The sequence below is a fragment of the Salvia hispanica genome, chromosome 4 (assembly GCF_023119035.1).
Source record: "Salvia hispanica cultivar TCC Black 2014 chromosome 4, UniMelb_Shisp_WGS_1.0, whole genome shotgun sequence".
Classification (NCBI taxonomy): domain Eukaryota; kingdom Viridiplantae; phylum Streptophyta; class Magnoliopsida; order Lamiales; family Lamiaceae; genus Salvia; species Salvia hispanica.
Window position 1 is genome coordinate 24,676,354 of NC_062968.1, and position 12,970 is coordinate 24,689,323.

Here is a 12,970-nt window from a genome sequence, read left to right on the forward strand (position 1 = left end):
TGGTAAAATTGGATGGTAATTTGAAAAACATAAGATAAAAGATAATAAAATAAAAATAACTAAATTACAAGATGGAGTCTATGTTGTATGGTTTATGGTAATAACTTTATAATACTATTTCTGATTTTATTAATTTACATATTTTTTTACGTATGGAATCTATGGAGTATGGATAATTATTAATAAATATTTATCCAACATTTTTTAATAAACTTAGAAGAATTGATTACTTTAAATAAAGTATAATAAATTAACATTGGTTGATGTCGTAGTTTTCAAAATTGATTAGTTGAGTCTTCAAAATTGATTGGTTGAAGGTGGACGATGGCTGCACTATTCAAAATTGATTGCACAAAACACCATTTATTTTATTTTTATTTATTTATTCATTTATTCTTAAATGTTGATTTTAAATTCAAATTGGATCTCATTTCTCTCTATTTTTATCTATATTAAATACTCCTCTCTATCCTTACTTACACTCACCTTATTTTAGTGTTAACAAGAATTTCTCTCTTCAATCTCTCAATTTAAACTATCCATTTCCTTGTTCCAATTTATTTTATAATTTCAAACTATATGGCAAAAAAAAATTAACGGAAAAAACCGTGAAACCGCGAAACCGAACCTAAACCGCTACGAACCGTCCGAAAACCGGCGGTTCCGAACCGAAACCGAAACCGCCGGTTTTCGAACCGAAACCGCAGGTTTTCGAACCGAAACCGAAACCGTGAAACAGCCTCACGGTTCGGTTCCGGTTCCATATTTCCCAAAACTGGAACCGGCGGTTCCGAACCGAAACCGGCGGTTCATGAACCGTGGGCAGGTCTAAGTAAGGATATTATTTATGGAACAACTGCAAACGTGATTGTTGTGAGAGTTGATTGTACTATGGGAGGCGAGGGATGACAGCAGCAAGAAGGATGCGACAACATTGTGCCTGCCAGCGAAAACGCATCTCTTTTCACCTTTTTTGCTAATTTTTATTAATTCCTGGTCGATAACTACTCACACTCACTTTATTCGTTCTCATCCCAAAATTAAGTTCTCATTCAAATTTTCAATTCCCTCCAATATAATTTTAGGCATTTAAATGATGTCATTTCCGATCATTTTAGGATTTTTTATTTAATTAATTTCTGAATTTTGGTTTTTTATTTTGGGTTTAAAAATATCACAATTTAAATAAATAGATGAATTCGGAAAATAATTAGTACTAAATAATAGAGATAAAAATGAGTAGTGACTGAATTTCTTACTGAAATTTATAGGTGAATTGTGCAGTGTTACTGCTTAAAAATGAAGTGTAATTTATCTATTATATCGTGTTTCAAGAATATAGAATTTATGGAGTAATAAAATATACCGCAATGAAAAAAGAAGATTAGGGTGAACTTTTTTTAGGGAAGTTTTTAAAGCAAGCTACTTTTATATATACACACTCACTAGTTCTTATTCATCTCTTTTTTATTTTACTTACTTGATTGACAAGTGTCAAGTATGAATTTTTCTGAACCCCCTTTACTTACTTACTTTATTCATCTATTTTTTTGGGTTTGTTAACTTTGTAAATAATGTAGTTGAAGTTAGGTAACATGAAATGACAAAAACTGAAACCAAAAGGAAAATTGAAAAAAAATAAAGAACTTAACTCTGCAAGCAAAAATTGAGTGACAGAATGCAATAATTTTGTATTGCTTGTCTGATCTGGCGGTGTCTTGAAATGGTCATGTCTTCTTCTTTGAAACTTTCTTATTTTCCCCAACAATACTTATAATGGGTCTGATTCACTCATGATATCATCACATATAATGATTTTGCATTTGAAAATTTTGAAAACTAATTTAAAAGATTATTTTAGAAAGAACACTATTTTGATAATAAATGTAACTAAATAGGGTCTCAATATATCTTTATAGAGCATGTCCTATAATTAGATGAAGTAGTAAACAACTTGAAAATTATGGGGGTTTAATGTTTTCTTTTTATCAAAAATAGAGAAATTAAACAAATTGTATTTCTATGCCTGATTAACTAGTCACTATACTGACTAATTAACATCAAATCCACATATATGTTGGATCGAGTTATTATGGCAACTTGAATTTTTATGAGAACGTGACAACATTGCACTCGACATATAAAATTTATGAATTTACAATGAAATAAATAAACTCGGAAAAAAAGAACTTTGGACTAACTATTTATAAAACAGATAAGTGTGCTCGTGTTACTATTGTTTGGACTTTGGACTAAACTAAGTTATCAAAAAACTTTATTTTTTTAAAATTTCGGTTGTCGGGGTTGGTATTGTACCTACTGTATGTACCAAATTACCAATTATTGTTTGGATTGAATTCGTGCATTCTAACTATTTATTTAATTTTTGACGAATTCAAATTTTTGGAGTCATGTACTCCATCTTTCTATATTATATTATGAGACATTTGGCATGAAAATTAGAGAGAATTTTCATTGTGTCGTGGGTTATGATTCAAATGCAAATTCATATTCGATGAAATATTCACCGATATCGCTAGCTATTTAATTTTTTTAATTGGCTGTGGTTAATCGTTGTCGATTGATCTTATACAAAATGTCATTCGAGGAATCGATGAGACTTTTCATAAACCGGTTCAAACACAATCATTCACTAACAAAATTATTAATATGCCATCGAATGTGTGCTTCAATCCAAATACTATAAATTTGTGTATCAGCTGAAATTGATCTTAGTAATCGTAAATGATCTTCTACGATATACTATGTAGTAGTAACATTTACCATCATAAATGATTGATGGATAAAACTAACGTATACTTACTTTACTATTCTTTGTTAATTGATTTTAATTTTAAGTTATTGTATTTTAAATATATATTCAGTTGTATATAGTAGATGAGGTGCGTTATATTACTAACTATTTAAGTTGTTAACTCTGCTAACTCATCAATGTAGTATATTAAAAATGTCAAAACGGTAATATTAAAATGTCAACACATAATATCAACACACTATATTGAAGTTCAACAAAATCATGTGTTGACATTTTTAATATGTTGCGTTGATGAATTAACAAGTTAGCGACTAAAGAAAGTTAACAATTGATCACACCCTATAATAGATATTATATTTTTACTATTAGTCATAAATATTATAAATGGTAACTTAATAATACCCATACAATATTCCATTTGAAATTATAGCTCCAACCTTTTTACTAGTGTCACTCTCAGGTCCCAAACTTTTGTACAAAAGGTTATTTTATGCAAACTTTTATAGATAAAATAAATAAAGAATATCATATAGATATAATAAAATTTGACTATGTGAATACATACTTCTATGATAATGAAAAAATAAATTTTGACTTTGTGAATACATACTTTTCTTATGTTCGCTCGATGATATTCTTCTGTAGTTGGTGTAGATATATAGAGGCGTATTTACTACTCCCTTCGTTCTATAGTAATGGAGACGTTTCTTTTCGGCACGAAGATTAAGAAAAATTTTCTTAGGTGAGTTAGGTAAAGGGAGAATAAAGTGGAAAATGAAAAAGGTAGAGAGATGAATAGAGAAAAAAGTAAGAGAGAGTAAAATAGGTGTGGAAAATTATGTTGACTTTTACTAAAAAGGGAAATGACTCTATTACTATGGAACGTACTAAAATGGTAAAATGACTCTATTACTGTGGAACCACAACGGAGGGAGTACTATATTGATTTGTTATTTGTTTTATGATTAATTTTTATTTTAACCGTTTTTTACAACTATTTTACCTGCTATCTTTATGGCCCAAGCATTTGTACCCAATAGAAAAATGGATCGTATGCCGTGGGCTCAAATAGTGTAGAGGGCGCAGTTTGCTAATGTATTTGTTTCTATTAAAAAAATTTGCTAATAGTATATTAAATATAGAGATCATTTAGATCAGTGACCTATAATACATTTTTTTATAATAGCAAATTAATTATATCAATATAATCATTTCTCTTAAACTTTCTAGAAGATTATTTTATGATTATTATTTTTGTTTTGATCGCAATGAAAACACACGAACATATTCTATCTTTAGTTTAATCCATTTCCTAATTATATCAATATAATCATTTCTCTTAAACTTTCTAGAAGATTATTTTATGATTATTATTTTTGTTTTGATCGCAATGAAAACACACGAACATATTCTATCTTTAGTTTAATCCATTTCCTAATTTTGAGTTGGTAACTACTCCATCCGTCCCATTAAAAATGGGGGACGTTTACTTTTGCGCACTTGTTTTGAAAAAATTACAATAAATAACTAAAGTAGTGAAAAAATAAAGTAAGAGAGAATAATGTAGAAGAAAGTCTTTTTCACTTTATTTTTTCTCCACTTTAACTATTTATTATTTTTTCAAAACATGTGTGAAAAAGTAAATGTTTCATTTTTAATGAACAGAAGAAGGAGTATTATTAATACTTCCATATCCTACATATATCGTACGTATATATCTATGCTTGGGTACTAAATTAATTTTAATATTATACCTCCATGCACATCATTAGTTATTTAAAGATGACACCTACGTACACACACAGATATTATATTTCTATTATATTTTTAATACTGATTTTTCATTTATATTTATCTATACAATATATAAAAGGGGAATTTTGGAGAAATTTACAAGATTGCCATTTAATTTAAAAAATTATACTCCCTCCGTCCCAAGATAAGTGACTTGTAGGGTCTCCCACTATAAGTGACCAATTTCCATTTTTAGGAAAAAGGCATCTCTCTTACTTTATTCTCCATATACTTTATTCTCAATATACTTTATTCTCCCTTCTCTTCTCTACTTTTCCCTCTCTCATACTTTACTCTCTCCACTTTAACTTATTTAAATATCATTCCTTAAATCCCGTGCCCAAAAGAAGTAGGTCACTTATCTTGGGACGGAGGGAGTATTAAATTAAAAATATATAATTACAGCCTAAAAACATGTGATTAAGTGGAGTGAGTGGAAGGTTAGAAGTATATCACTACGATGGAAGTTTTTCATCTACGATGCAAAAGTAAAAGTGATGCTTGCCAATAGGGCAAATGAGGTCTCATTCCTGCTGCATCCAAAATTATTTTTTGCTTAGGTACAGAAAATTTGAATAGCATGATATTCACTTATGCTATTAAGTAGTATGTCTATGTGAAATTTTGGGTTCCCAAGTAGTAAAATGTTTAGTACTGAAATGGAATATGACTTTCCAGTTAAAATTGTTTGTTTCATGAATTAGGAGCCTCAATTAAAATTTTCCTTTGATCTTGATTAAGATCGAATTTTAGCTTAAGTAGATGAAATGTTCCGTTTGTGATAAACAACATGCTTTTCCTACAATCCAGTGTTATCATCTATATGCATTTTCTTTTCTGGGGGGAACAGGATGTATACAGTATCCAGATGTCTTGCCCATCAATTGCATCAAACATGAATGATATTTTTAGCAATGTATGTTGATGCTATGTACAAGTGATTTGAAACCAAGACCTCAGAGTACTAATACCTTGTTGTTATAGATTTTTGAGCAAAACCATTCTAGGAAGAAACGTAGTCGTTCTACATCATCTTTGCAGCGGCTTCAGAACTTGTATTCTCAACAGACCCCTGGCATGAAGATGATGTGAGTGTCATGTGCCTTTTTCTGTTCCTTAAGCATAAGACATGATAGTTCCCATTTTATACAGCTTATTTCTTGGTTAAGAAAATCTTTAGTTGCAATTATGTAGGAGATGCATTCAAGTTCTATGAATTCTATTGTTTCTCAACTCACTGAATACTTCAATTATGGTTACAGATTGGCTATAGCTGATGAGCTGGATTATTTGATTACCAAAGATCGAGTTGTGCTTCATGATCTTTTCATGCTAACAACACTGCCTTTCTCTAAGTGTATTTTGCTAGGTATGTTAAAAGACCTTACAAGGTTGAAGATTCCAGGTCATACACCCTGAGAGATGGTTTTTATCTCTTTAACTTGTGTACGCAGGGGTTGCTAATGCTATTGACTTGGCAGGTCATAGATGAATTCGACCAGCATGTCCATTTGGTCGAGATTGACATCGAGGAAGATCCAAAAATAGCTGAGGCTGCAGGAATCATGGGCACACCTTGTGTACAATTTTTCAAGAACAAGGAAATGATCAGGTTGGTTAAATTTAGAGCGTCGAAGATGTTATTTTTTGTCCCAACCTTCGATTCCTTTATGGACTACAACCCGTTGCATTCGTCTCGGATATAGCACCAAGATAATTTTTCATATTATCTAGATAGCTTTGTGATGTTTTTGCTCATGCCGCAGGGATAATGAGTGTCTTAATCTTTCTATAATACTACATTGTTAGAATCTAAAACGTTGTCGATGAGAAAATAAAAAATGTTAGTACTATGTTTTTGTTGATCTTGATTTTACTTAATCTTTCTTTAATACATTGTTAGAATCTAAAACGTTGTTGTTGAGAAAAATAAAAAATGTTAGTACTATGTTTTTGTTGATCTTGATTTTAATTTGAATGTGCAGGACTGTATCGGGTGTGAAGATGAAGAAAGAGTATAGAGAATTCATTAAAGCAAATAAATAAGGTGATGCTCAAGAAGTCGTGTGACTCAATTTTTATGTGTTGGAATTGTACCATTTATTTGATGAAGAAACAGAAAAAAAATATACCATTTCTTTTGCCATTGAGATTGTATATTTCTAAATAGTCTTATTTAAATGTACAAAACCAATTCGAAAGTTTTGCAATTTGAGTTTGTTTACTATATCTTGATGAAATCTGAAATGCGCTTTTCAACTACGACCAATGTCATGTGTTGAATTATTTGCAATTTTTACTAAATTTGTTAATATCTAATTGTTGTTACATATATAATCATTTTTTGTTTTACGTAATGTAGATATTGCATTATTATAAATTAATTTAAGATCTGTGCATCACACAGCGGGCGGGTATACTAGTTATAATGATAATTTAGTATAATATGTTGATTTTTACGAGTATATATTTTCTTGTTATGTGATGTTCTTTTTAGCGACTAATATTTTATTATATGTCAATTTATTCATTAAATATTATTGTGTGATACTGTAGCATTTAAGTGTTGAGGAAATAAAAGAAATTTAATATTATTGAAATACTTGCGCAATATTTTTAAAATGTACGATGAAAAATGTGATGAATCCATCCTTTTAGTTTTGATCTGACTTTGCTATAATTTGCTATAATTATGTAGGTTTAAGATAGAATGAATTATACTTTCTTGATTTTTGTAATTATTTAATTAAGAAACTTAATCTTTTCCTAAAGGGTAAATATGTGATATTTCATCATCATTATTACTATATTATAAAATGTCCTAAATAGTTATTAAAGGGTAAATATGTGATATTTCATCATTATTACTATATAAAATACCTAAAATGTCCAATATCACTACTCTTTTGCAAAATTGCCATTAAAATCAATTGTAATTAATTACAAAATGAAAATACAACTAATTTTGTCACACACCACAAAGAAAATAAATAATGATAGTGGCAAGAAAAGACAGCTGGAAACAAACATGAATCAGCGCTGGCGATAGTTGTAGATATTTATCAACTTCGGTCTGACGTGGCACTCAGGTGCGACTATTGACACGTGTAAAAGCGTCTATCACTTTGACAATACTTCTTTTCCTATGAATTTTTTCTTCTGCTTCATCTCTACAATCCGCTTATGGAAGGAAATTTGACCTCAGAGGCTCAGCCGGCGGATACAGTTTCCGACCGCCGCTTGGTTGTGACGCTGGTAACTCTTCTTTTTCTTCTCTCGATTACGAGGCTGCTTATGGAGGCTTAATTGCAGAATCCTGTGGAAGTTGAATGTTGATTTAATTTAATTCATGTATCTTAAACAGAGCTGCTATAGAAGCTTTTTAGTTTCTCACTTCAGAGGACATAGTTGACTCCGGTAGAGGTAATCCAAAACCATCATTGCCATAACTTGGCCTCTCTTGAGTTTTTCGGATTGTTTAAAAAGTGATAGATTACAGTTTTCTCCCTTCGTATTTGAATTGAGGTTTGATTCTTGACCAAAAATAAATTCAGAAGTTTAATGCATTACCATATTTGCTCCACAGCCACTGTAATAACCACCCCCCCAATTCAGTTAACTGTTTGGGGTTGTGTATGTTCATGTGTAGATGCGAGTATGCAAATTCAAGAAATACACGTATCACTCTGCATAGATCACCCTTTGCCTTTATCACATCATCATTTTCATTCACATTATTATGTTTTTCCAGGTCAGAATTTTTTGGATGAAGATAATCAAAATACGCTAAATTCCGAGTCTCAAGCAAAAAGGTTGAAGATAGCTTTAGCCGGATCACATCAGGATCAAGTAATGTGTAGAATTGAATTCTGATTTGCAAGTCTATTTACAAAAAGAATCTTGGTTCACTTCTTGACCCCAGTGCCTGTTTTTACAGACGGTACTATTAAAGAGGATCATGAAGATTCAAATGAGGTGCAAGATTTCAAATTTCCCCTAGCATTGCATAATCGAGGTAACATATAAAGCTGGGATCCCATGGCATTTTGACACCCCACCGTTTCCCGCAGTAGACTAGTAGGAACAGAACCATCGTGCCTTCGCAAACTCATCTACTTAGATGTAGATGCAGATGTATAATCATCTGTATAGTAAAGAAGTTGCTTTCTCCCTCCGATGGATTATAGGTTACGTGGTCGGAGACATAAAATGGCTAGTAGATGTCTTGGTGAACATCCGTCTCCTGCTTTCGATTTTGTGAGCTCTGTACTTAGTGTTGGACTCTTGTGTATTTGCTTACTCCATAAATTGTGTAATTGCATACATGTAGAAGGTTCATGAGGCGGACTATACGACGCCCTAAGCCCCGCCCTATGCACCGCCATATCAGCATTTTATCATCCGCCTCTTCCACCTGCAATGGGGCGGACTATAGCCCGCCCTAAGCATTTTACTTATTATTTGAATATTTAAACACTACAAAAATTCATTAATCCTATTTTTTATGTTTGCAAATATATCAATTAGCAAGAATAAAAATATAAAAACACCACAAATTAAAGGCATATCCTATTGTCAGTATTTATTTTTTATTTTTTATATTTTATGCTTGCAAATATGGAAATCGTTGGAATTCATAATTGAATTTAGAGAGAAATTGAGATGGGGAAGAGAGTAAAGTGAAATGTGTGAAATGAAGTAAAAAAATTGGTGATATAAATAGAAGAAAATATAAAAAATAAGAAAAAAAAAGAAGAAAAATGTGTCTATAGTCCGTCCCCCCTGCAATGGGGCGGACCGTGGACTATAGGCCGGACTATGCAAAAATGTGTGCATAGTCCATAGATGATGCATAGTCCGCAGACTAAGGAATGGGTTTAGGGCGAGTTGGAGGACTAAGGGGCGGCGTCCGCCCTGTTGGGGATGCCCTCAGCTTTTGTTTTACTAGTTGATAATTCTTGCCTCTGAAGTCAAGTCTATAATTTACTGCTATCGTGGCAAGTATGGTGATTTGTCAATGCCATATCGTGGCAAGCACTATTTTGAGAGATTTCAATTTTTTTTTCAAATACTCCACAATTATTTACTCTATTTGCTTAAATCAGAGGCATAATTCACGTAAGTTCTATGCTTGATTTGTTTGTTTGTGCTTTTAATTTCGATTCACTCGCTTGAAAAAAATCGATTCACTCACTTATTTCTGGCCATGAAATTTTCGTCTTTTTTAGTCAAATGATTTCATGTTAGTTGGTAGTTTTAATTTTGACACAAAAAAAAACACAATGACAATTCATTGAACCAACTCTCTCTCTCTCTCCTAATTCTTTTCGTGAAAGATCAAAATTTTCCCCTTAACGATTAAAGTTTATGGCTACTGCTAACTTCATTCAACAGCCGAAGCCCACTCTGGAAATTCGATCAACCTCGTATTCATCGCCATCGTCTGCGTCTCTAATGAAGAAAAAATGGTCGAATTTTCTCCCCATTTTGGTGGGTCTTGTGGTGATAGGGGAGATTACGTTTCTGGGCCGTCTCGATGTGGTGAAGAATGTCGACTCGTGGGCTGACTCTTTTTACCAATCCAACCCAGCCCCGGAGGTTGTCGACAGCTGTGAAGCATGGTTGGAGAAGGACGACTCCGTGCCTTATTCTAGGGATTTCGATAAAGACCCAATTTTGGTGAATGGGGCTGAAGAGGTGATTTTTCTTCTTTTATTTCTTTGATTTTTAAATGGGTAGGTATTATGCGGAATCTAGAATGTGTGCTCATGTTTGTTGATCATTTATTGTAAGGACCAGAATAGTATTGCAGATAGGTTTTGAGATTATTGATTTTACTACTATATTGGATAAACTGGAATGTGAATTAGCTATGAGAAATTCAAAGTGGAAATCTTTGATCTGCCTGAAATCTGGTGTGAAGTTTCTTTAGCTTTAGATTGTTTTTGAGATTCTAGTGCAACAAATTCTGTTTCTTGACTTAAATAGTACGGTGTGTAGGGAATTATGACCTGTGGCGTTGGATGTAAGTTTGGGGATGAATCGAGTAAGAAACCTGATGCTGGATTTGGAACTCCTCAGTCATCTGGCACTGCTGCCGTGCTTAGGTCAATGGAAGCCGCCACATATTATCCTGAGAACAATATTGGCGAGGCACGACGGTGGGTAAGCACAAAAGTGGTTGCTTTTGCCTCTTATTCATTTCCTTTACTATCAACTACAATTTCCAATTTTCCATCGATTTTCAGACATTGGAATTTCTTTTTTTTTGCTGCCATAAATGTTGTTATTCTAGATGCATAATCATGCAAAAAAAAAAGTCAGTTCTGTTGTTTCATTCATGAGATATACACACAAGTAGATCACCAACATCCGTATTTTTTCCGTTCACTAATTTGGTTGTGATGTGTGTTTCCTATGTTACAGTCGGGGATATGACATTGTAATGACAACCAGTCTTTCATCGGATGTGCCAGTGGGATACTTTTCGTGGGCTGAATACGATATAATGGCTCCAGTTCAACCAAAAATTGCAAGTGCCGTTGCTGCTGCTTTCATTTCTAACTGTGGTGCTATGAATTTCCGGCTGCAAGCATTGATCGGACTTGAGAAAGAAAACGTCAGCATTGATTCTTATGGAGCTTGCCGTCGAAATCGTGATGGAAAAGGTGATGCCTCACCTCAGTTCCGCCCTATTTGTGAAATTAAATTTTGTTTTTTAAGTGCCAACTGCCAAGTTATGTATGAAAATCTTTATTTTCTCATATTTTCAGTTGATAAAGTGGAAGCGTTGAAGCATTATAAGTTTAGCTTGGCTTTTGAGAACTCGAACGAGGAGGATTATGTTACTGAAAAGTTCTTCCAATCTCTTGTTGCAGGTTAAATATTACATTTACTGATAAATTTTTTGTTTGTAAATAGGCCTTTGCTGTTATACCATTTAAGAACTTATAAATCCCCCACATACCAACAAAATATAATAGACACACATACTTGGATTTATGATACACATACAGCAGTATGTTTATGTGCAATTCTGTAAGTTAAGACGTTTTAATGTGCCATGAAAGACACTGAATTGAGAGGTTGATACATGCATGTTTTACACTATTGTAAGCTTAAGCCTTTTGAACAAGCTTAATCCTTGCTTAAGATTCTATTGGATTGGCTTTGATTTTGCATTTGACGATGCAATTGTCTGATAAAGCTGATCGTACATGGCAGGCACTATCCCTGTGGTGATTGGCGCTCCTAATATCCAACATTTCTCCCCTGGTCCTGGTTCATTGCTGCATATCAAGGAGCTCACAGACGTTGATTCCGTTGCCAAGAGAATGAAATACCTTGCTGGCAATGAGATTGCATTTAATGAATCATTGAGGTCTGTATCTTATTCCTAACTAGTTTAATATCTGCTTCCTATTGGCATAGCTTTCGACATGTTTAGGGACCCTTTTCTCCTATTGGTTATTTCTGTTTAGGTGGAAATATGAGGGACCATCCGATTCCTTCAAGGCCCTTGTTGATATGGCTGCAGTACACTCATCATGCCGTCTATGCATTTTCCTGGCAACCAAAATCCAAGAAAAAGAAGAAAACCGTCCAGAATTTCAAAACCGTCCCTGCAAGTGTACTCGTGGCTCAAGAACTACATACCACATATACGTCAGGGAAAGAGGGAGGTTTCATATGGAATCCATTTTCCTAAGGTGTCTATTATTCGTGTGCGATTGGGAGTTTGTTTTCTCATTATTTCTGCTTTTTGCGTATCCTAGTGATAGTCATATCATTCAACTCGACTCATTGGTATATATCTTAATACAGGTCAGACAAATTGACTATCGAAGCCCTATCCTCTGCTGTTGTGCAAAAGTTTAGATCGCTTAAACACGTTCCTATCTGGAAAAGTGAGAGGCCGGAGAGCATAAGAGGTGGGAATGAGCTTAAACTCTACAAGATTTACCCGGTCGGGCTGACAGCGAGGCAAGGATTGTACACCTTCAAACTCAACCACAGTTCGGATCTGAGGAAGCACATAGAGAGCCATCCGTGCGCCAAGTTTGAGGTGATATTCGTATAGGTTAATGTGACACGGAGCATCCAGAAACGCAATCTTAGGTAGGGCAAACTCTCTTCTCCTCTCTCCCTGCCCTTGAGCTTTTGTAGGATGGGTGACTCTAGGGTTTATTGCTCCACTTTTTGTTCCCGGCAGGCGTCGTGTTCGTTTTGAGTTTAGAGGGGGGGAAAGATGGGGATTGTACATGATGTTTGAAGCTTGAAATTAGGTCTTGATAAATGGTGTATATACTATTTTTTTGTCTTCACTATAGAAAAATGATTGAATTTGGGGAAACTAAGATGGTCTTTTGACATGTTTTGAAAATGAGATGGTATGTTGCT

General features: G+C 33.4%; 1 protein-coding gene and 1 long non-coding RNA gene across 2 annotated transcripts; both read left to right on the top strand.

Moving 5' to 3' along the window:
- Positions 1 to 7,727: 7,727 nt before the first annotated feature.
- LOC125217562 lies at positions 7,728 to 9,024 on the top strand. The gene is made up of 4 exons (XR_007175747.1): positions 7,728 to 7,825; positions 7,935 to 7,993; positions 8,322 to 8,419; positions 8,508 to 9,024. It is a non-coding gene; the product is annotated as an uncharacterized LOC125217562 (long non-coding RNA).
- Positions 9,025 to 9,817: 793 nt separating this feature from the next.
- Positions 9,818 to 12,953, top strand: LOC125220206 (putative fucosyltransferase-like protein). Its single transcript, XM_048122371.1, has 7 exons — positions 9,818 to 10,267; positions 10,571 to 10,731; positions 10,997 to 11,238; positions 11,344 to 11,448; positions 11,795 to 11,951; positions 12,052 to 12,279; positions 12,395 to 12,953. Exons 1-7 carry the CDS (start codon positions 9,938 to 9,940, stop codon positions 12,648 to 12,650), a joined length of 1,479 nt encoding a protein of 492 aa, XP_047978328.1. The 5' UTR covers positions 9,818 to 9,937; the 3' UTR covers positions 12,651 to 12,953.
- Positions 12,954 to 12,970: the final 17 nt, after the last annotated feature.